This window comes from Bubalus kerabau, chromosome X, assembly GCF_029407905.1.
Source record: "Bubalus kerabau isolate K-KA32 ecotype Philippines breed swamp buffalo chromosome X, PCC_UOA_SB_1v2, whole genome shotgun sequence".
NCBI lineage: Eukaryota > Metazoa > Chordata > Mammalia > Artiodactyla > Bovidae > Bubalus > Bubalus kerabau.
In genome coordinates, this window is record NC_073647.1 from 151,195,570 (window position 1) to 151,219,680 (window position 24,111).

The window sequence follows — 24,111 nt, forward strand, 5'->3', positions numbered from 1 at the left end:
GTGGGAAAAAATACATTGTTTTCGTTTAGTGTGAAGTTCTTTTCCCATAGAAAGTCAACACGGGACTGTGGGATCTGTTAGGATAACTACTAGTTACAGAAACCCCCAAAACAGTGTTTCTAGTGAGACCAGATGAAGAACTGCCTGGCTCAGTGAAATCAGCCCACAGAATTGTAAGAGATAATAATATTGTAAAATGGTTGTTTTAAGGTACGAAAATGAAAATGTGGGGTGGTTTGTTACATGGCAAAAGTTGACCGACACAAGTGACTTCTATTATATGACTGTGCTAGAACCTGAAGAAGACCTCCCCCACCGTGTCTCCTCAATGACCAGGGAAATTTGAGAGCATAGTCATGGCTTAGAGTAAAGGAAGATAGAGAGGAGACTGTGCAGTGAAGGCCAGTCAGTGCCCCAGTAACCCATGTGATAGGAAGAGATGTTAAACTGAAATGAAATAGGGAGGCCTGCAATTATGTTACATATAGGGAGAAAATCAATATGAAGCTGATTTAAATTGAATTTAGTAATAGTGCACGTTTCTCTAGTATCTGTAGCAGAGACTTCTAGTTGCCTACACAATAGCCTTTCTCACCTTTTTCCTTACCAGTATGACCATGTATAAATATATATGGAGGGACTGCAATGTGTTCAACTAAAAGGCTGTGTTTCCCAACCTCTCCTACAGACGGGGGCGGGGGGGGGGCTCACTGAAGTCACTGGTGAGGCTTCCAGGAAGGATAATTAAAGAAGGCTCTCAGCTGGCAGCTCCTTTTGCCATTTCCCTCCCTCCTTCCTGCCTGCAATGTAATTGTGAAGGCAGGAGCTCTGGCAGCTGCCTTGTGACCATGAGGGCAAGTCTCACAGCCTGTGGTGGAGTACACAGCTGGAGGAAAGCTGGGTTCCTGATAACATGGTGGCATGTCTACCCTGTCCCACACTGGTCACTGCTTGACGTTACATGAGACAAAAAGAAATCCTCTCTTGGCCTATCTCGGATTTCAAACAAAACACAATCCGATGTCAGGTGACCATTCTTCCCGAGCCCCAAAGGGCTGCCCTGCCATGTCCACTGCAAGACCACAGTCTTTGGGACTAACTTCTTGGACCTTAAACACCAATATCTTGTTTCGAATTCCAGTCCACAGCCTATAATCATGGATCTCTAGCCTGCAGCAGCACGGAATCCCATTGGATTCCTTTGGCGAACCTAAGGTCAAATATTTCAGCCACGACTCCCATACCTGTGGACCCTGGCCACTACTCAACATGGAACTCCCCTTGTCATTCATCCTCTCCCACTCTCTCCCCCCATTGCTGTTATGGGCTCCCTCCTCTGGACACTAACTCCCACTCATTTCTGCCCCTTCCCCACCACACCTGCTCCTCTCTTAAGCAAGGAGGAATACTGAATGGCCCCTTCCGGTAGGGCACTTGATGCCTCCTGAAGACTGCACTGATCTCTAGCGTGGCCTGATGTCGCCTATATTTTTGGTGCACTTCTTTTTTCCTCAGGCACAGAATACTTGTGGGATGACTCTGGAATACTTTTACCTGAAGATGTTTTCAGATGTCAAGAACCGTAGCCCTACTGGCAAAGCTAATAAGTTGACCTGTCACAGTTTTATTAGGTATCAGTAGAAAAGACAAGCCTCCTGGGTCAGAGACAGACTTTATTTCTCATGGGACAACAGGTAGCATGGGCCTCGGTCAGTCTACTGCCCCTTACCCCCCACCCCGAGTCTCCCAGGGGGTGGGCCAACAAAGAGGCACATCCAGAGGGATGCCAGGTACAGGGTGAGTTTGTGTCCCAGCTGAGGAGTCCTGAGTTAAGGAAAGCCCCAAACTTATAAGGGGACCACTAACCCACCTGCCCAAACTTTGCCCTAGAAGGAGACTGTTTTTTTGGCTTTGTCAGGAAACAAATCTGCTCTCGAGAAATAAGATACTATCTCTGTGTGCCCCACCACCATCCTTAATAAGACAGCACAGAACAAAAGCTGCCAACGCCTTTGTACAGAAAACGGGCAGAAACACACGAGACCCACGGAGAATGGCCTCCTGACAGCAGCCTCTTAGGACCTTTCAGGAGTCAGTTGGGTGAGGGGATGGCAGTGCGAAAAGCTGGGTAGCAGTGTGGACTCCTGAGAAGTTTAGAACTTGGAAGCTAACATTCTCACCTTTGATACTACTGCTTTCTGGAACTTACTTTTCCAGGACCAATGTTTAAATCTTTTTCCAATCAGACTGGAAGAAATCAGGTGAATTAGTTTCTGCAAAATAAACAGACATAAAGTAAGAGCATTCTATGTTCTGAGAGAGAACTATCAAATTTTTTTATTTTTTGTAATTTTATTTGTATTTTACATTGGGGTAGAGTTGATTTACAATATTGTATTTCAGATGTACAGCACAGTGGTTTAGTTAAACATGTACATATATCCATTCTTTTCCAGATTCTTTTCCCACATAAGTGATTACAGAATATTGAGTAGAGTTCCCGGCACTATACAGTAGGTCCTTGTTGATTATCTATTTTATAGAAATGTGTATATGTTAATCCCAAACTCCTCATGTATCCTCCCCCTCACCTTTCTCCTTTGGTAAGCATAATTTTGTTTTCAAAGTCTGTGAGTCTGTTTCTGTCTTGTAAATAAGTTCATTTGTATCATCTTTTTAGATTCCACATGTAAGTGGGGTACTTTCAACCTTTTTCGTTTTCTTTTTCAAGTCAGTGAAACAGTGACTGCAAATGCCAGATAGCTGTGTTCGGTCTCCACTCAAAGCCTTATCCTGTGCTACATGGAGGCAGCTTCATTCTGTGTGGCCAGGGAACAGCAAAGCAGTTAGCAATTTGGGATTTCTGTAAATGTATACAGATAGGGGTTCTTTCTTCCTGTGGAAAATGGAGTTGTAGATTGGTGTAGTTATTTATGACCTGTGGGGAACTCTTACATCTTTAAATATGCTAGCCTGCTTCATAAAAATTTCATCCTTAGCACACATGTGAAAAAACTCTGTACCACAGTTTGCAAATTGACTTTTATCTGAGAGGCAGTTGTGGGGCAGTGAGAGCCCCCTCCCCAAAGTGGGTTTAGAATGGAAAGGTTACATCTGCCTATTTTTTACCGAAACTTGTCCTGTATATATCTCTAGTCGGTTTGGGAATGTTATAGAAATTGTTCTCCATTTCTAGGTCATGGTTTTGTTTGTTATGGTTTCTCCCACCCTGTGCCACTTTCTGGACCATGATGGGTGGCGGATTCAGTGCAATTAGGTGAGAACCAATTACTCTTTCCTTCTCAGTAATTTCTTTGAGAGCCTATATATGTATTTCACTGGCAATGTTGCTCAAAACACATTTGGAAGTGCCTTTTTTGGGTACAAAAATCGTACAGAAGACTTGATATGCTAATTTATGGTCATGCGTCATTTATGACCAAAAACAGCACATCTTACCAACCCAGGACTCCACTTCTGAGTATATACTCCATAGGAACGCATCATGGCACTGTTTATAATAGTCACACTCAGTTCAGTTCAGTTCAGTTGCTCAGACGTGTCCGACTCTTTGTGACCCCATGAATCACAGCACGCCAGACCTCCCTGTCCATCACCAAATCCCGGAGTTCACTCAAACTCACGTCCATCGAGTCAGTGATGCCATCCAGCCATCTCATCCTCTGTCGTCCCCTTTTCCTCCTGCCCCCAATCCCTCCACAACTCAAATATCCATAGTGTCCCTTTTCAGTAGAAAGGATACATAAACTGGTATATTTATTCAGGGAAATATTAGCAAAAATGAGAATGAACAAACTAATACTACTCACAGGAACACTGATGAATTTCTGAAATATGGCACTGATCAAAAGAAGCCTGGGAATTCCCTGGTGGTCCAGTGGTTGGACTCCATGCTCATTGCTGAGGGCCTGGGTTCAAACCTGGTTGGGAAACTATGATCCCAAAAGCCACACAGCACACTCGAAAAGTAAAAACAAAAACAAAACAAAAAAAAACAAAGTACATACTGTATGGTTCCATATATAAGTTCCCCCCAACACACCCTTATATAAGTTTTGAGATCAGATGCAATGAATCTATGGTGGCGAATTCACATTGTGTTTACCCTTGGAGAGGGTGCCAGGAAGGAACACAGGGGGACTTCTTGGGGTGGTCATTGCTTCATGTAAGTGAAAGTGTTACCCCTCTTGAAGATGAACCTCTTCAGTGTGACTTGGGGCCTGCTGACTTGGGACATGAGTTCATCTCTCAATACAGGCAGGTTGTGACTGCAGTTCCACAGACTCATGCATAATCCAGCCACTAATGACTTTGACCTTGGGGATGTCCCCTAGCCTGCCATCCAGGATACCCAGGGACCTTGGCCTGGACATAAATGGCTTTAGAACCCGCCCCCAGCACTTCTTGGCCACGCTACGCAGCATATGAGATCTTAGCTCCCTAATCAGGGATGGAACCTGGGTCCCTTGCGTTGGAAGCACGGAGTCTTAACCACTGGGCCACCAGGGAAATCCCAGCATTGGAATCTTGAGGAGTGGGTTCAACAGGCCCAGGGGTTCAGGCCTGAGTATCTTCTTTCCTGCTGTTCGGGTGCCTGGGACCCCCATCTCTGCCACATTTGTTGGTCTTTCTCGACAGTGATAAAAGTTTCCACATCCCCCTTTGTTCTCCCTGTCACTGTCCTTTTAGAATGCTTTTCCTCCTGAATTTGAGCTGGAGTCCCCCAGCTCCCCTGCTGAAAGGCACAGTTGGCCCTTGCCTCCCTTGGTTTCCAGCTCCTCTCACAGAGTTCCCGCAGTGCCCTCTCGTGGCAGCTTCCCTGCACGTGCGTGGCTGCTAGCAGGCAGAAGGCAAAGAGGACTGTCTTCAGCGTCTCTTGCTTCCTCTTCATCCCATTTCTCCTCTCCCTAGTGTTTTGTGAACTCATGCTTCTTTCTGGGTACCCAGAACCTTCCAGTCACTCACCCTTGAGCTCTTGAAAATCCAAGCTTGCAGGACTCTCATTCTCTCCCTGTTCACCCTGTCAACATTGACTTGTCCTCTGTCCCATTCTGTTGATCTCTGACAAATGAAAAGGAAACGGCCCTTATAAAAAAACTCAGGCTTAAGGAATAAAGAACTGGAACTGTAACCACAGTAAGTAATTGTTGTTGTTGTTGTTTAGTCACTGAGTCGTGTCTGACTCTTTTGCCATCCCGTGGACAGTAGGCCGCTAGGCTCCTCTGACCATGGGATTTCTGAGGCAGGAATACTGGAGTAGGTTGCCATTTCCTTCTCCAGGAGGTCTTCCTGATGACCCAGGGATCGAACCTATGGGTCCTGCATTGGCAGGCAGATTCTTTACCACCAAGTCACCAGAGAAGCCCAAATAATATTTACTCTTTTGTAACAGTAGCTTCCACTGCCTTAATACCAAGGAACAGGTAAGAAGGCACTTTCAGCACTGTGTAAGATCAGGGATTCTCCTCTGATGATTCAGATCACACAGCCGCATTAAGATGGAGGCTGAGTCAGTGTTTGCTGGTAGCCAGCGACAGAAAACAGACCTCTGCTAACCTACAGCAAAGGGAAGTTACAGTAAGGAAAGACGAGTGTGTGTGAGGATGGAAAGCCCAGCAACCTAGCCTTGGAAATAAGCTCCAGGGCTAGAAGTGGATGGGAAAAAGCCACTGTCGATCAGGAAGCCACCATCTGCTGGAAAAATCTCTTACCAAGTTACTCTCCACATTGTTCCACAAAAGTCACTTTCCAGGGAGGGGTGTGCGATCAGGCCCCTTGGATCATGTAGCTGCCCCCTGGCTAGGGCAGAACAGGGCACCTGATGGGCTGTTCAGACGGTGAGATGAAAGCTGGGTTGCAAAACCTGTCCGAGTCCACCACATGAACGCCGTCACATAAAAGCTGGTATTGAGTACATGTAATTGTCCCAGCCAACATAGCAAGCTAAGTGATTTACTCTTGTCATGACAAGGAGTTGAACACCTTCATCGCCTTCAGCAGCTAGAAACCTAGGTGGTGTTTGGGTCAGGTTTGAAATGAATAATAACAGAAATACTATTGTATGCACCAAATGATGTAGCAACTACAGTGTGGTAGGTTGTTATGGGGGGAAAGTGAGGCTGAAATGGAAAAACTGCTTCTCTCGGGCACCATAAATCAAAACGGTACACTTCTGGGCAGATGCATCTCCTGCTGAAGACTCAGAAGACCTGGGATGAGCATGGTTCTCCTTCATATTCTCGTTCCTGATGAATGGTTGCTTCTGGCAGCACGCCCTTGGTATGTGGGAAAAGGGGGTCTGTGGATGCCATGTACGGTGGTGAATTTGGTACAGTAAGCCTTCAGGCTGTGAGGTACAAGCACGAAAGACCAAGGAAGCAGCATACGTCAATGGATTTTAGTTCACTGCTTACATCTTGTGCTTCCCTGGTGGCTCAGATAGTAAGGAATCTGCCTGCAATGCAGGAGACCTGGGTTCGATCCCTGGGTTGGGAAGATCCCCTGAAGGAGGGCATGGCAACCCACTCCAGTATTCCTGCCTGGAGAATCCCCATGGACAGAGGAGCCTGGTGGGCTATAGTCACAAAGAGTCAGATGCATGCTGCTCCTCTGATGAAATGCTCTTTTGAAAGAAAACCCTGAGAACTAAATGCAGTGGGGGCTCTCATAGAATAGTCCACGTCACATGTAGATACGTTCCTCATGGTAACAAGTCACTGACAGAGTGACGTCCCAGGGGGTGGGCTTCGGATCGAACTTGTTAACAGCAACGCGGGAGTCAGCTGAATAGACAGGCGGCAGTATTTGAGTTGGTAGCGGTGGTATTTGAGTTGGTATCCTTTCATCCCATCTCTTTTTGTACTTTTTCTCTGTTTTTCTGATTACATGGATTGTGAAGCCCTCCCCTACCAACAGTGACCAAGTAGTATCAATGTTGTTTCGCTGCCTCTTGAATGATATGTACCACCAAGTAATGGGAGCCTGGCTTGTGGATCCTTCATTGTCTCCTACTCTGTTGCCACAAATCTGTGGTAGAAGAACTTCCCTTCCAGAGAAAGGGCAGAATGGACAGAAGGTGTGGGAGTGGAGAACAAGAGGTATGGAAATGACCTCCGGGTCACCCCTGGGGCAAGAGGATATTAAATGGGAATTTCCTGACTTTGATTTCACCTAGATCTGAGCTCAGTGTTTAAATGCCCGCTGGGCACTGTTCTAGAGAGACAGTCTACACGGGGCTATGTGAGGAGCCCAACACTACATCTGCCAACCGTGGTTTGTCATCCCTTTTCATCTGATGCACAAGAGAAGGCAAAATTGGAAGATGGTTGCTAGAATTCTAGAAACTTCCTCTGGCCTTTCTGGCAAGTGGAGAGGAACTTGAGAGAACCATTCAAGACAGGCTGACAGACACTCCTGAACTGAATTGAAAGGGTACAAGGTGCTTGACTCCCTGGAAAAACCCTACAGGTGAGGAGCTAGTGGGGGCTGCTTAAGTCTACCTCTGATGGCAGAGGGAGCAGCCTCTGCTTCCAGGGCTTGTGGCAGAGTGGGGAGGGGGGCAGAGCTGCTAGGACTTTCCCAAGGGCTAAGTGCATAGCAAGCAAGTAGCTGGGTTGTTCTGGAAGGACCTCACTTAAGAGGCCTGTCTGTAGGTGGCCTGACTCAACAGAAGGCTGGGTGCAACATGCCACTAAATGCAGGAGCTGGTGGTCAACCACTGTACCATCTGAACCAGAGAATGGGTGAGTAGGGGCCCCCCAGCAAGGGGGGGTCTCCAAAAAATATCCCCAAAGTGAGCACACAAAAGAGGCAGCCTTTGAAAATCAGCATCCGGAGTGCTCCGATGCCAGGTAACACCATCGTTAATTAGTTTCCTTTCGCTGCCATAAAAAACTGGCTGGCTTCAAACAATGGAAATCTATTCTCTCAATTCTGGAGCTACAAGTTCAACCTCAAAGTGTTGGCAGGACCATGCTCCTCCACAAACCTCTGGGGAGAATCCTTCCTTGCTTCTTGTGGCTCTAGGAGTCTCTTGGCTTGTGGTTGCATCACCCTGATGCCCACCTTGATCTTCAATGGCTTCACCTCTGCCTCTGTGTCTTCTCTTATGTCTTTTCTAAAGATACTCATCACTGGGGTTAGGGTCCACCCAGGTCATCCGAGATGATCTTATCTCAGGATCTTTAACTTAATTATATTTATAAAGAGCCCCCGCCCCCCGCTCGTTTTTTTTAAAAAAATAAGGTGACATTCATAGGTTCCAGTATTAGGAAGTGAATATATCTTTCTGGGGAGGCAGTGCACCATTCAATCCACAATACTAATCAGATAAAACTTTTTACCCCTCCTTCTTCCTGTGCTTATCCTGGAGAGCCCAGAAAATAGTGCAGGAAGCCGAGAAAGGGTACAAGAAGGATAGTGAAGGAATAGATCCATGTGTCCTTTGCTTGTCCACAGAGTTACAGATCACACATGAACTGAGGGAGCATTGGTGTTTGAATTGGTTAAGTAATAGAAGATCTGATTAGAATGGACTTTTTAACAACTTAAGATTGTTTCTTTGTACTGAAAGTGACGAGAAAAATCTATGGGGAGGCAAGGGGTAGGGGAATTGGATGGAGGTAGTCAAAACACACAAACCTCCAGTTACAAGTTAGCTGCTGCTGCTGCTGTAAGTCGCTTTAGTCGTGTCCGACTCTGTGCGACCCCATAGACAGCAGCCCACCAGGCTCCCCCGCCCCTGGGATACTCCAGGCAAGAACACTGGAGTGGGCTGCCATTTCCTTCTCCAATTACAAGTTAGCAGTAGGGCTATAATGTACACCGTAATGAAGATTATTAACAATCACTGTATGTTGAATATGAAAGTTGTTCAGAGTAAATCCTGCGAGCTTTCATCACAAGGAAAACAATTTTATTTTATTTTTATATGAGATGATGGATGTTCACTAAACATACTGTGGTCATCATTTCATGATGTATATAAATCAAATCATTATGCTGTACCTTTTATACAGTGAAAGTTGCTCAGTCGTGTCCAACACTTTGTGACTGCATGGACTATACAGTCCATGGAATTCTCCAGGCCAGAATACTGCAGTGGATTGCCTTTCCCTTCTCTAGGAGATCTTCCCAACCCAGGGATCGGACCCAGGTCTCCTGCATTGCAGGCAGATTCTTTACCAACTGAGCCACATGGGAAGCCCAAACTTATACAGTGTTGCATGTCAATTATATGTCAATAAAACTGGAAGGAAAAGAAAAGCTGTTGGATTTGCTCAAGCGTCAAGCTCCAGCCCTAGAGCAGCCAAGATGCAGGAAGACATCCAACAGTGTCTTTCAAGGCAGTGGTGAGAAAAAATTTAACGTTTCTCCTTACTTATACCCTACAGAGCTGGGGCGGTTCAATAAATTAGATTAATAGGTGTCTCACTTTGTTCTTGTGCTGGAAACAATTTCAAAGCAATAGCCTTTTGAAACTAGTCTCTTAGATTACATCTCGGATAAATCTGCAGTGCTTCAAGTTTTTAAGATGGAGTCGCTGCTCCTGCATTACTAATTACAGCGTTAGTCCTGGTCCTGTCTCCCCTCCTTCTGGCTAAGTGGCTAAGTCACTTCGGTCGTGTCCGACTCTGTGTGACCACATAGACGGCAGCCCACCAGGCTCCCCCGTCCCTGGGATTCTCCAGGCAAGAACACTGGAGTGGGTTTTCATTTCCTTCTCCAATGCATGAAAGTGAAAAGTGAAAGGGAAGTTCCTCAGTCGTGTCCAACTCTTCGCGACCCCATGGACTGCAGCCTACCAGGCTCCTCAGTCCATGGGATTTGCCAGGCAAGAGTACTGGAGTGGAGTGCCATCGCCTTCTCCGCTCCCCTCCTTCTAGGTAACGTTTATCACGTGGCTCAATCATACAGTCACGCTGCTTCCTTGAACCGTCCCCCAAGTTACCCTAGAGTAAAGGATCAGCAAAGAAGGCTGCCACTTTCTCTAGTCCTACCATCAGGGTGTCTTTACCGCATCCTGGCAGGGAAAGAATGTGTACAGGTGGGACACGCAGCATGCACAAGGCTCCTTAATGAATGTCCTCTGCTTTCATATCAACTGATGCATGCGAGGGGTGCAATAAGTACTTGTTGAATTAATTACCGCGTTAAGTAAACTCATTTTCGTCCTAAGTGTTGTCCACATTTAGCCAAGCGCTGTCTTGATGGGAAACAGAAAGGGTAGTTCAACAAACTTCGATGCTCAAGAGCAACAGTGGGGCTACTTGTTTATTTCTTTTTATGTTTTTCAATTTGTGGCTGGCTGCAGATTGCCGGCTCCAGATTGCTGGCTCCAGACCAGGACCGGAATTTGGAAGCTGCGTGGGGTGGGGGGGTGGGGCCAGCCTCTGGCCGGCAGATCGCCCTGCGCAGACGCCACTTTCCTAGAACGCATGCGTTGAGTCCCGGGCCTGGTTCCCCAGTCTGAGGGATGATTGGTTGAGTTTCCGTGGTCCCGCCCTGGGACCGGAAGCCCTCTCGGGCACCGAGGACACCGAGGACTTCCGGGTTTCGTTCGTGCTTCTCGGTGAGCGGTGTTCATGTTTCGCCAATGTCTGTTTGGCTGCACACAGGCGACCCAGTTGTTCCCAGTGGAAGCCCACCCCGCTCGGGGAGGCTCTCAGTGTTGCCGGGGCCGGTGACCCCGACGTGCTTTCGCCTTCGCCTCTGTTCCAGCTGAGCGTGGGTAGATCCCTCGGGGCCGCCGCTCCCTGCGTGCTGGGTGCCAGGCTGTCACCCTTGGAAGTCTTGCAGCCGACTTTGCTTCTGGCTCCACCCCACCCACTGGAACCCGAACCCAGGCCAGAGTGGGCCCTTGTGCCAGTCCCTTCCCCTCGTCCCTTCCGCTGGCTATTTGCTATTGGTCGTCATAAAGCAGAAGGGCGCTAGCGCAGTATTGTGCCACTTCAGAAACTGACGCTCCTGACAGCGTAATTTCCCGCCATAGAGGAAGAAGGTGCCTGTATAGCCAGAGAGGTGTACCTGGGTTGTGACTAGAAATTTAATTTTTCTCTTTAGATCTTAGGTCTAAACCCGTCTAGGTTATTGCTGATTTGTTACCAGCTTTTGGGCTTCCCTGGTGGCTCAGAGGTTAAAGTGTTTGCCTGGAATGTGGGAGACCCCGGTTTAATCCCTGGATTGGGAAGATCCCATGGAGAAGGAAATGGCAACCCACTCCAGTACTCTTGCCTGGAGAATCCCATGGAGGGAAAATCCCATGGAGGGAGGAGCCTGGTAGGCTACAGTCCATGGGTTCGCAAAGAGTCGGACAGGACTGAGCGACTTCACCTCACTTTATTACTGATTTCACCTGTTTATATTTTTTTCTGTGGCCACTAGAGAGTTTTAAATTCTTTGTCTGGCTTGCTGTTATACTGCTGTTGGACAGCACTGCCTGCAACCAAATCCAGCCTTTCTGTCTTTGAAAAAGATTTATTGTAGCAAAGCCATATCCGTTCATTTATATATTGTCTGTGGCTGGTGTGTCTGACTCTTTGGGACCCCATGGACTGTAGCCCACCAGGCTCTTCTGTCCATGGAATTCTCTAGGCAAGAATACTGGAGTGGGTTGCCATTTCCATCTCCAGGGGATCTTCCCGACCTATGGATTCAACCTGGGTCTCCCGCATTGCAGGCAGATTCTTTTCGATCTGAAGTACCCACTAACACAATATTTATTGTCTGTGGCTGCTGTTCCTGCTACAAGAACAGTGGAGCTGAGTAGTCCATACAGAAGCTGGATGGACTGCTGCTGCTGCTGCTAAGTCACCTCAGTCGTGTCTGACTCTGTGTGACCCCATAGATGGCAGCCCACCAGGCTCCCCCGTCCCTGGGATTCTCCAGGCAAGAACACTGGAGTGGGTTGCCATTTCTTTCTCCAGTGCATGGAAGTGAAAAGTGAAAGTGAAGTACTCAGTCGTGTCCAACTCTTAGCGACCTCATGGACTGCAGCCCACCAGCGTCGTCCGTCCATGGGATTTTCCAGGCAAGAGTACTGGAGTGGGGTGCCATTGCCTTCTGAATGGACTACAAAGCCTAAAGTATTTACCATCTGGCCTTTTATAGAAAAAGTTTGCTGAACCTCTGTTCTAGAACAATGTCAGGTATGGTAGATACGTGTAAACCTCTTCATTGTATATATAATGAATATATATTATTCCTCTTGCTGTATAATCCTCAGTTGGGCTTAGTGTGTGACATAGTTCCAAGGACTTTGTAAGGACTATCCCTTTTAATTCTCATATTAATCCTATGATGTTGCATTCTCCCTCCACCCCCAACATACTCATCATACTTCTGGGAACTGTACCTTCTAGTCCTTCCTTGTCCCCAAATGACTTGACTCCTGGAGACCTGATTAGCCCACAGGAGGCACTGTGCTGCTTTTGTTTTTTAACTAGAATATTTTAAAATGATTTTCTAAACTAAAATTGTGATAAGGTTGGTTTCCCATGGAAGAAGCTGAGGGGCTTAGGCGCAGTGGGTACAAGCAAGCCAGTCTGTGGTGCAAAGGATGATGCTCACAAGCAGAGAGGGGAGAATTTGTTGAGTAATAGTGAGCCCTGGCCAGATGTTTGCCAGGTGTGTATCAGTGAGTAAAACAGACATCATTCTTCTGTGGTCTTGTAGGGAAAGCTGACAAGAAAAAAATGATTTAGTGTGATACAGTTCAGTTCAGTCACTCAGTTGTGTCTGACTCTTTGCGACCCCATGGACTGCAGCACACCAGGTTTCCTTGTCCATCACTAACTCCCAGAGCTTGATCAAACTCATGTCCATCGAATCGATGCTGCCATCCAGCCATCTCCTCCTTTGTCGTCCCCTTCTCCTGCCTTCAGTCTCTCCTAGCATCAGGGTCTTTTCCAATGAGTCAATTCTTTGAATCAGGTAGCCAAAGTATTGGAGCTTCAGCTTCAGCATCAGTCCTTCCAATGAATATTCAGGATTGATTTCCTTTAGGGTGGACTGGTTTTATCTCCTTGCAGTCCAAGGGACTCTAAAGAATCTTCTCCAGTGCCCCAGTTCAGAAGCATTAGTTCTTCGGCGCTCAGCTTTCTGTATGGTCCAACTCTCACATCCATACGTGACTACTGGAAAAACCATAGCTTTGATGAGATGGACCTTTGTTGGCAAAGTAATGTCTGTGCTTTTTAATATGCTATCTAGGCTTGTCATAGCTTTTCTTCCAAGGAGCAAGCGTCTTTTAATTTCATGACTGCAGTCACCATCTGCAGTGATTTTGGAGCCCAAGAAAATAAAATCTCTTACTGTTTCCATTCTTTCCCCATCTATTTGCCATGAAGTGATGGGACCAGATGCCGTGATCTTCATTTTTTGAATGTTGAGTTTTAAGCCAGCTTTTTCACTCTCCTCTTTAGTGTGATATGCACCATGGGGGAAAAATGTACAAATATTTGATGTTCTTAACAGGTTTCCTCCTCTGTAAGATGGTGGTAGCCCTGTACCTGTGAAGATGGAGATGAGCGTCTATAGCACACAGACTTTCTCCACATGCAGTGCTTTCTGCTGTTAGGAGGTAAGTGCAGGAATGAATGCAGGGGACTGGGTACACAGTGACACTGAAAACATTGCAGTCTCTGGTTGGAATTTGTAGAGAAGGTTTTCAGGCGAGTTGTGCACAGCAGGTTTTTTGTTTTAAACATTTCACAATTTAATGAGGCTCCCTCCAGCAGAATGTGAAGTCAGAGAGGTGGTGTGCATTCAGCCCTGGAGCAGGTCGGGAACTGCCTTTGGGTGGAGGCCCACGAGCTGGGTCAGTCCTGCTGCGGGAGAGGAGTTGTGCCTGTGTGCTCAGGGCCATGGTGATGGCTCTGGTTTAGATCACAGTCACCTGGAGAGCTGCAACGTGCCCAGGCCTGCCCACAGAGATTCCAATTCATTGTGTCTGGGGTGAGGCCCTAGCATTGTTTTTGTTTTGGCTGTGTAAGTTCTCCAGATGACACGGATTGGCAGGCAGGAGTGAGAACCACACACAGGCTCAGAGAGACAGTGGAGCAAAGGCATTGAGCTGGGGGATGCAAGTGCCTGCCAGTGATTCAGTCAGATCACAAAGGAGGCTGGAAAGGGGCTTTTCACTACTAGCCAGGGACCTTGGGCTCCATCCTGAAAGCAGAGGGGAACCTCTGAAGGGCCTTAAGCAAGAAAAGGAGGGGACTTTTGCTGAAATCTCTACTAGAAGATGATCCCTCTAACAAAATGTCGTGCATAGAGTGAAAGCAGTGAAGAACTGGAGCCGGCCAGATAGCAGGAAGTAGAGGTTTGGTTTGTGTATCCCTCCTATGTGTGCTCCTTAGCAGCGGTGTCTGTCCTTGTATTTGCCAGTTTCTTGTCTGTGTTCTGCTGGGCTGTCAGCTCCTTTATGGCAGAGAGTATCTCGATAGGTTCAGCATCTATTGTGTACGAGATACATAACAGATATTTATTCAGTGAACTGTGTAGAACTCTAAACTGGACACACAGCCTACTTCCTCTTTTTATGGCAGTTCTCAAAATTTTATATCCCAGTTGCTTATGTACTACAGCCTCCTAAGGCAATAAATTGCTTTCTATCAACATGACTGTCCTACAGGGAGAATAGAAAGTTTGACATCATTGAAATGTTGCAGAAAATGTGGAAGAGAGGTGCACAGTTCTTGAGGTACTAGCCTACTGTGTTCCCTGTTTGCCTGGCAAAGTAATAAAGCCTGGCTTTATAAAAATATATATGGCAGTTTCTCAAAAAATTAAAAATAGAATGCCTATATGATCCAGCAACCCCACTTTTGGGTAAATAGCCGACAGAATTGAAAGCAGAAAGATATTTATGCATTCATGTTCATGGCAGCATTCTTGACAAGAGCCCAAAGGTGGAAGCAATTCAAGTGTCCATCAGCAGGTGGATGGATAAACACAGTGTGGTCTACCCACCCAGTGGAATATTATCTAGCCTTGAAAGGAGGGAAATTCTGACACTCCGATGTGGATGAACCTTGAGAGCATTATGCTGTGCGAAATAAGCCCGACACAAAAAAGCAGATACTGTATGATTCCACTTATATGAGGTATCTAAAGCAGTCAAACTCAGACAGTAGAATGATGGCTACTAGGGAATGCAGGGTAGAAAGAAGTGGAGAGCTTTTGAATAGGTGCAAAATTTGTTTTGCAAGACAACTAGCATTCCAAAAGCTGGTTGCACAACAGTGTCAATGTACTTAATGAACCATCCATGTCAAAATGGTTAAGATGATAAATTATATGTGCGTTTTTACCACAATTAAAATTTTTTTAATGTAGAGGAACAGTAAATAAAAGGGTTATGAAATGAAGAGCAGAGTGCTTATATATATGAAACCTTTAAGTTCTGTAGATTTCCATGAGTAAAGAAAAAGTTTCAACAAACAATGCTTCCATCTCCCTGAAGCCCTGAAGCTACTATTAACTTGCCTTCAGAATCTCCTTAAAGCTCTGACCTTTCATTGAGAAATTCAACCTGAGTTAAAGATTGTCTAACCTCCTTGGGGGAACTCTAGACCAGTGTCTTATTAACCCCCTTGCTGACATCCAGCCCAGTTCAATCCTGCTTTCTCAGGTAACGATGCGTAGAGAATGAGTGTAGAACGTGAGGAGACTGAGTCCTTGCTAGGAAACATTCCCACACATGGGGGAGGGTTCAAGTACCCTGAAGCTCCTTGTGACCGGACCGTCGTGACTCCCTTGCTTGACTTCCTCCAGGTCCCGAGATCTCAAGCAGACAGTGCTGAGAGCGGTAGTCAGCAAGTGAGGATGTGTATTTTTAATTTTTCTGCGCTGTCTTGCCTGTTCTTTGTTGACTGGGCCTTTGATTCTTAGGAAGACCCTTTTTACTGTTGCAGTGGATTTCAATGAAATAATGACATTTACAGCAACATGGATGGACCTAGAGATTATCATACTAAGTGAATAAGTCAGAAAGAGAAACGCAAATACTGTATGATATCACTTATCTATGGAATCTAAAATATGACACAAATGAACCTATCTATGAAAGAGAAACAGACTCACAGACATAGAGAACAGACTGGGGTTGCCAGGAGGACAGGGTGAGGGCGGGAAGGATTGGGAGTTTGGGATTAGCAGATGCAAACTGCTGTATACAAATGGATAAACAACAAGGTCTTACTGTAGAGCGCAAAAAACTATATTCAACATCCTGTGATAAGCCATCATGGAAAAGAATATGAAAAAGAATATTCATGTATAACTGAAGCACTTTGTTATACAGCAGAAATTAACACAACATTATAAATCAACTACAATAAAATTTTAAAGGAACAATATATAAGTAAATGGGTAGGATTGTGTTCCAATAAAACTTTATGTACAAAAAAATTAATCAATACAGAAATCTTCATTCTGATCATTCAGAAAAAGAAATGGAATTCAAAAAGGAAAAACAAGGATCTTGAAGTACCAGTTCTTGATAATTAGAGAATACCACTTACAATCCAGAATCAGTGGCCCATTGAGTTCTTGTTAACTGACTTTAAAAAAGAATAATAAATAAAAAAGACCACCAGGTGGTAAAAATACAAGACCCAGAACCCTGATCATGTGCACTATGCAATGGGGAAAACCAGTAGGAACCTCAGAGTTGTAGCTGTGGGTGATCACCTGTTCCTATTTGGGGATCAGGTTTGAGGGAAGACGGAACTGTTTGCAGTGCAGCAGTGGGCTTCTGAGGAAGGTGAGAGCTGATATGAATGCAGTCACAGGTGAGGTGAGGTGCTTCCCTTCTGGTGTCCTGATTCCAAGGGGCAGTAGCACTGGGATGATCCATGAACCATGGCATTTTTCAGTAAGCAGATCTCTGGAACATATAGGGTTTATCATGAAATTGTAATAGACCCATAGCTTTTCTGGTTAGGAAATCAGTGCATGTGTATACATCAATAGAAAATATAAAAAGAAGAGTAAAAGAACAAACAAAAATCACTTAAGATCTTGCCATTCAGAAAGTAACACTGTCAGGAATTTTTTGTATCTATTTTCAGTCTTTTTTCTTCACATGTGATTTTTAAATAAAATTTGGATCAGACTTTAGATCCCACAAGCTGTGCAGCATGACCAGAAAAAAATAGTAAAGATAAAAATAAATAGACTTTAGATGTTGTTTTTATTTTTATTAATTTTTAGCTTTTTTTTTTTTTTTGGTCACACTGCACAGCTTATGGGATCTTGGTCCCCCGAACAGGGACTGAACCCAGGCCCTCAGCAGAGAGACTACTGAGTCCTAACCACTGGACTGCAAAGGCATTCCCTCGATGTTGTTTTTAAATAACAGCTTTGTTCAGACACACTTTTTATACCATAAGTTCACCTAGTTTAAGTGTACAGTTTAGTGGGTTTTTTTAAATCATATTCACAGCTGTGCAATGGTTACCACAGTCAATTTGAGAGAAGAATTTGTACCTCCCCCAAGAAAAGCTGTGTACCCATTAATAGCCACCGCCTCTTCATTCCACCCCACTGGTTCCCCGATTCCCTCCATCCCAGCCCTCATCCACCATGAATTTACATTCTGTCTCTAGATTTGTGTATTCTGGACATCTCATGTAAATGAAATCATACAATATGTGGTCTTCTGTGTCTTCAATTTAGCATAAAGCTCTGAAGGCTCATCCATGTTGTCTGTATCAGAATTTCATTTTATTGACAACATCCCATTGTATGGATATATCAGGGTTTGTTTCTCGATTCCTCAGTTGATAGACATTTGGATTGTTTCCACTTTTTGTCTGTTACGAGCCATGCTGCTATGAATGTTCGTGTGCAAGCCTAACCATTGGGAACCTCATCATTTCTTCTAAGTTTGCAGAAAATTCTTACAAAAAACAGCCTCCACATCTCTCATTTCCTTAAAGTAAATTTTTAGAAATAGAATTGCTGACTAAAAGGACCTTAAGCTTTACAGCACTTGTCAGATGCTGTCTAGGAAGACTGCATGAACTATCTCTATAATCACTTCAGTGTTGTGAACCTGTGTGTCTTTGGTGATTGTTATTTAATATCACGTGCTATAATACAAGAGTCCATGGAGTCTTGAAAAGATGATATGCCTGCCATCAAAATGCTTTTGTTCACATTTAGACCAAACAGGCAGATACAGATCCAAGGGTATTTTGTAGGCAAGGTTGTGTGCATTAGGTGGAGAGACAAAGAGACGGGTTAGATAAAGTGAACTTTTGCCTCCTCGGGATGAGGTTCACACAGACATTAACCAGCTTTTTACACCTAAAAGTGGTGGGGGGGTGGGGGCGGAGAAAGGAAATGGAAGGAAACTCTGGCCGAGGGACCCGTTAGTCCAAAGTCCTAAATCCTCTGGATTGCAGAGTCAGAACCTTGACCCCGATGTTCAGAAGACTTAGACGTCAGCACCGTGTGGCCTGGTGACTGTTGGGGCCCATCTGACCTGCGTCCAGCTGCCTCCCAACCTGTGGTATTTCATCATTTCTGTAGATTCCTTGGGACTTCTGAACAGCATCTGATTTTGGCTCTGTTTTTCATGCTTGTAGATTCAGAAAAGTCTTACTTCAAGACTATAAAATCAGGGAATTCCCTGGCAGTCCAGCAGTTGGAACTCCATGCTTACACTCCAGGGAACCCGGGTTCAGCCCCTGATCGGAGAACTAAGATCCCACAAGCCACAGTCAGTCAGTTCAGTCGCTCAGTCGTGTCCGACTCTGTGACCCCATAGACTGCAGCATGCCAGTGCTCCCTGTCCATGACCACCTCCTGGAGTTTACTCAAACTCATGTCCATTGAGTCAATGATGCCATCCAACCATCTCATCCTCTGCTGTCCCCTTCTCCTTCCGCCTTCAGTCTTTCCCAGCATCAGGGTCTTTTCCAGTAAGTCGATTCTTCGCATCAGGTGGCCAAAGTTGGAGTTTCAGCTTCAGCATCAGTCCTTCCAATAAATATTCAGGACTGATCTCCTTCAGGATGGACTGGTTGGATCTCCTTGCAGTCCAAGGGACCCTCAAGAGTATTCTCCAACACCACAGTTCAAAAGCATAAATTCTTCGGTGCTCAGCTTTCTTTATAGTCCAGTTCTCAAATCCATATATGACTACTGGAAAAACCATAGCCTTGACTAGACGGACATTTGTTGGCAAAGTAATGTCTCTGCTTTTTAATATGCTGTCTAGGTTGGTCATAACTTTTCTTCCAAGGAGCAAGTACCTTTTAATTTCATGGCTGCAGTCACCATCTGCAGTGATTTTGGAACCCCAAAAAATAAAAGTCTGCCACTGTTTCCACTGTTTCCCCATCTATTTGCCGTGAAGTGATGGGACCAGATGCCATGATCTTAGTTTTCTGAATGTTGAGTTTTAAGCCAACTTTTTCACTCTCCTCTTTCACTTTCATCAAGAGGCTCTTTAGTTCCTCTTCACTTTCTGCCATAAGGGTGGTGTCACCTGCATATCTGAGGTTATTGATATTTCTCCTGGCAATCTTGATTCCAGCTTGTGCTTTCTCCAGCCCAGCCTTTCTCATGATGTACACTGCATATAAGTTAAATAAGCAGGGTGACAATATACAGCCTTGACATACTCCTTTCCTGATTTGGAACCAGTCTGTTTTTCCATGTCCAGTTCTGTACGTTGCTTCTTGACCTGCATACAGATTTCTCAGGATGCAGGTCGGGTGGTCTGGTATTACCATCTTTTTAAGAATTTAGGTTCAGCCCCTGATTGGAGAACTAAGATCCCACAAGCCACAGTACAGCCAATAAAAGCTACATATTAAAAAAAAGTAAAACTATAAAATCAGCAAGGACTTCAGTTTAAATAGCTGAACACGGGGGAAAATAGTCTGGCCTCCTCAGCCTTTCCCCATGGATGCTGACATTGGCATGTTTTCATTCCCAACATAACCACCAAATTCCACACAAAGGAGTTGACTACTCTTGATCTGGAAAGGGCATTCATTTGTAAAAGTAGAGATGGGAAAGTTACAGCAGCTCTTTTAGCAAGCCTCCTTTAAGCGATTGTTAATGCAGAGGCTGTTTACAGGGCTGCTGTTTTTTTTTGTTGTTGTTGTTGTTTTAACTACTGAGACTCAGACTTTTGAGACTGAACCATACTGCATTGCAGATTCCATTTTCTAACATGTCACACCCACTTTTATTACCTAACTCTTTCTCTGCCTGGCTCAGATGGTAAAGAATCCACCTGCAATGCGGAAGACCTGAGTTCTATCCCTGGCTTGGATAGATCCCCTGGAGAAGGGAAAGGCTACCCACTCCAGTATTCGGGCCTGGAGAATTCCATGGACTGTGTAGTCTCTGGGGTCACAAAGAGTCAGACAAGACTGAGCGACTTTCTTCTTCTTTTTCTCTGCCTAGGTAACTGGCAGAGAGCACGGTGCATGTATGACGGAGCTGTGCCCAGCAAACACAAGCTTGAGAACATGGAAAGCCCTTTTTTCTTGGCAGCTCTAACGATGTCTGACAAGAACCAGATAGCGGCCAGAGTTTCCCTTATCGAGCAGCTGATGTCTCAAAGGAATTTTGAGGATCTCGGCCATCACCTCACTGTGCTGGAAACTCTGCATGTGACTCCAGAGCACCTTCAGGAGACGGGGGTGGTCAGGGCGGTGTACAGAGTCCTCAAAAACTGCCCCACAGTGGCTTTGAAGCAGAAAGCCAAGCGTTTGCTGTCAGAATGGAAAGTGCTGTATAAGGATACTCTCTGCAAGCCAGAGGGCAGCCCTAAACAATTTCCTCCGGGTGGAAGTCAAGAAGAAAATCGAGGACTTCCTCCTGACCCAAATCAGGAGGAGGAGGTACGGGGTGGCTCCAGGTATAATTGTCTGTTCACATCCCAAGATGTGGCGGGAGCTGTTGAAACGATCGTGCAGGAAGACAGCTGCGGCGGAGTGGAGCCTAAGGCAGTGCCTCTGAGCGCCTGGGACTCTCAGTCCACCGACCTGGCAGAGAGTGGGCAGCCGGACCCCATAGTGCCCGTGAGAGCCAGATGCACAGAGCTGCTGTACGAAGCTCTAACTGCTTCCTCCCCGTGCCAGCCCAGAGCCCACGTGTGGCCCAACTTGGCACAAGAAATCGAAGCACACGTTTTTGCCCTTCACCCCAAGAACCTCCAAAAATACAAAACATGCATCCGCAGCAAAGTGGCCAATCTAAAGAACCCCCGCAATTCTCACTTACAGCAGAACTTGCTCTCTGGGACCATGTCTCCGAGAGAATTTGCTGAAATGACCGCCATGGAGATGGCCAGCCAAGAACTGAAGCAGTTGAGAGCCTCCTACACGAAATCTGCCTTACGGGAACATTACCTGCCCCAAGTGGTGGAGGGCACGCTGACGAGGAAAATAAAATGCGAGCGCTGTGAGAAATTCAACTGCCAGGTCACTGTCATCCCCAGAGGGACACTCTTCCTTCCAAGTTGGGTGAGGAATCCAGGCCCAGATGAAGAAATGATGACCTATGTCATCTGCAATGAATGTGGGGAGCAGTGGTATCATAGCAAGTGGGTGTGCTTGTGATTATAAATAAATGTTCTTTTAACAGCAGATAACTGAAGTGATGTCTTTTATTTGTACCACCTTTTTATGCTTGTCTTTTAAATCTTATACATACTATTCTTTTTCTTAATTGAGGTATAGTTAATTTATAATGTTTTACTAGTCTCAAGTATACGTATGGCAAAGTGATTCAGTTCAGTTCAGTCACTCAGTCATGTCTGACTCTTTGTGACCCCATGGACTGCAGCATGCCAGGCTTCCCTGTCCATCACCAACTCCTGGAGTTTACTCAAACTCGTGTCCATTGAGTCAGTGATGCCATCCAACCATCTCATCCTCTGTTGTCCCCTTCTCCTCCTGCCCTCAATCTTTCCCAGCATCAGGGTCTTTTCAAATGAGTCACCTCTTCCCATCAGGTGGCCAAAGTATTGGAGTTTCAGCTTCAGCATCAGTCCTTCCAATGAACACTCAAGACTGATCTCCTTTAGGATGGACTGGTTGGATCTCCTTGCAGTCCAAGGGACTCTCAAGAGTCTTCTCCAACACCACAGTTCAAAAGCATCAATTCTTTGGTGCTCAGCTTTCTTTATAGTCCAACTCTCACATCCATACATGACTACTGGAAAAACCATAGCCTTGTCTAGACGGACCTTTGTTGGCAAAGTAATGTCTCTGCTTTTTCCAAGGAGTATGCATCTTTTAATTTCATGGCTGCAGTCACCATCTGCAGTGATTTTGGAACTCCCAAAATAAAATATGCCACTGTTCCCACTGTTTCCCCATCTATTTGCCATGAAGTGATGGGACCGGATGCCATGATCTTAGTTTTCTGAATGTTGAGTTTTAAGCCAACTTTTTCATTCTCCTCTTTCACTTTCATCAAGAGGCTCTTTAGTTCTTCTTCGCTTTCTACCATAAGGGTGGTGTCATCTGCGTATCTGAGGTTATTGATATTTCTCCTGGCAATCTTGATTCCAGCTTGTGCTTCATCCAGCCCAACATTTCTCATGATGTACTCTCCATATAAGTTAAATAAGCAGGGTGACAATACACAGCCTTGATGTACTCCTTTCCCAATTTGGAACCAGTCTGTTGTTCCTTTCCCATTTGGAACCAGTCTGTTGTCCAGTTCTAACTGTTGCCTCCTGACCTGCATACAGATTTCTCAAGAGGCAGGTCAGGTGGTCTGGTATTCCCATCTCTTTCAAAAATTTCCAGAGTTTATTGTAATCTACACAGTCAAAGGTTTTCGGAGAAGGCAATGGGAACCCACTCCAGTACTCTTGCCTGGAAAATGCCATGGACGGAGGAGCCTGGTAGGCTGCATTCCATGGGGTCTCTAAGAGTCGGGCATGACTGAGCGACTTCACATTCACTTTTCACTTTCATGCATTGGAGAAGGAAATGGCAACCCACTCCAGTATTCTTGCCTGGAGAATCCCAGGGACAGAGGAGCCTAGTGGGCTGCCTTCTATGGGGTCACACAGAGTCGGACATGGCTGGAGCAATGCAGCAGCAGCAGCAAAGGTTTTGGCATAGTCAATAAAGCAGAAATAGATGTTTTCCTGGAACTCTCTTGCTTTTTCGATGATCCAGCGGATGTTAGCAATTTGATCTCTGTTTCTGCTGCCTTTTCTAAAACCAGCTTGAACATCTGGAAGTTCACAGTTCACGTATTGTTAAAGCGTGGCTTGGAGAATTTTGAGCATTACTTTGCTAGCGTGGACTTCCCTTGTGGCTCACACAGTAAAGCGTCTGTCTACAATGCAGGAGACCTGGGTTTGATCCCTGGGTTGGGAAGATCCCCTGGAGAAGGAAATGGCAATGCACTCCAGTACTATTGCCTGGAAAATCCCATGGACAGAGGAGCCTGGTAGGCTACAGTCCGTGGGGTCGCAAAGAGTCAGACATGACTGAGCAACCTCATTTTCCTTTCCTTTTGCTAGCGTGTGAGATGAGTGCAATTATGCGGTAGTTTGAGAATTCTTTGTGCTTTGTTGGGGGATAGTTTGACCACCCACCACCCCAGGACAATTACATCTGGATCTGTGGAATGCCTGGAGGAGGAAATGGCAACCCACCCCAATATCCTCGCCTGGAGAATCCCATGGACAGAGGAGCCTGGCGGGCTACAGTCTGTGGGGTCACAAAGAGTCGGACATGACTGAGCTACTAACACTTTGACTTTTTACTATGGGGATGCAGCCCAGCATCAACATTTCTGTTTTCTTTCCTCAAGTTACTTGAAGTTGTAATCAGAGTTTCAAAGGCTTGCACTTGATCCTCTTGTCACCTTTAAGAAAAGTGTTATTTTGTAGACTTCACAGTTGAGGAAACGTCCACAGAGGTCCTGTGGCTCACCTCGGCAACACAACCGTAAATACTCACACTTGAACTGCGGCTAGATTTTCTTCCTTCCAGTTCCCTGTCTGAGACGGCTTCCATACTGACTCCTGAGAAATACAGCCCTGGAGATGTGGGACTAAAAGAATAGTGTCTTCAAGCTCCCACATCGGTGGATGGG

General features: G+C 45.6%; 1 protein-coding gene across 3 annotated transcripts; it reads left to right on the forward strand.

Annotated features, from left to right (window-relative positions):
* The first annotated feature begins 10,460 nt into the window (after positions 1 to 10,460).
* Positions 10,461 to 21,655, forward strand: TCEANC (transcription elongation factor A N-terminal and central domain containing). 3 transcript variants are annotated; one of them, XM_055563753.1, is made up of 4 exons: positions 10,525 to 10,591; positions 11,946 to 12,167; positions 13,495 to 13,600; positions 20,449 to 21,655. In XM_055563753.1, the coding sequence occupies exons 3-4, from the start codon at positions 13,576 to 13,578 to the stop codon at positions 21,606 to 21,608; spliced, it is 1,185 nt and encodes a 394-aa protein (XP_055419728.1). In that variant the 5' UTR covers positions 10,525 to 10,591; positions 11,946 to 12,167; positions 13,495 to 13,575; the 3' UTR covers positions 21,609 to 21,655. The 3 variants fall into 3 exon arrangements, with proteins under 3 accessions (XP_055419727.1, XP_055419728.1, XP_055419729.1); XM_055563752.1 differs by lacking the exon at positions 11,946 to 12,167 and having other exon boundaries at positions 10,461 to 10,591; XM_055563754.1 differs by lacking the exons at positions 10,525 to 10,591; positions 11,946 to 12,167 and adding an exon at positions 18,432 to 18,538 and having other exon boundaries at positions 13,514 to 13,600.
* The last annotated feature ends 2,456 nt before the right edge of the window (positions 21,656 to 24,111 follow it).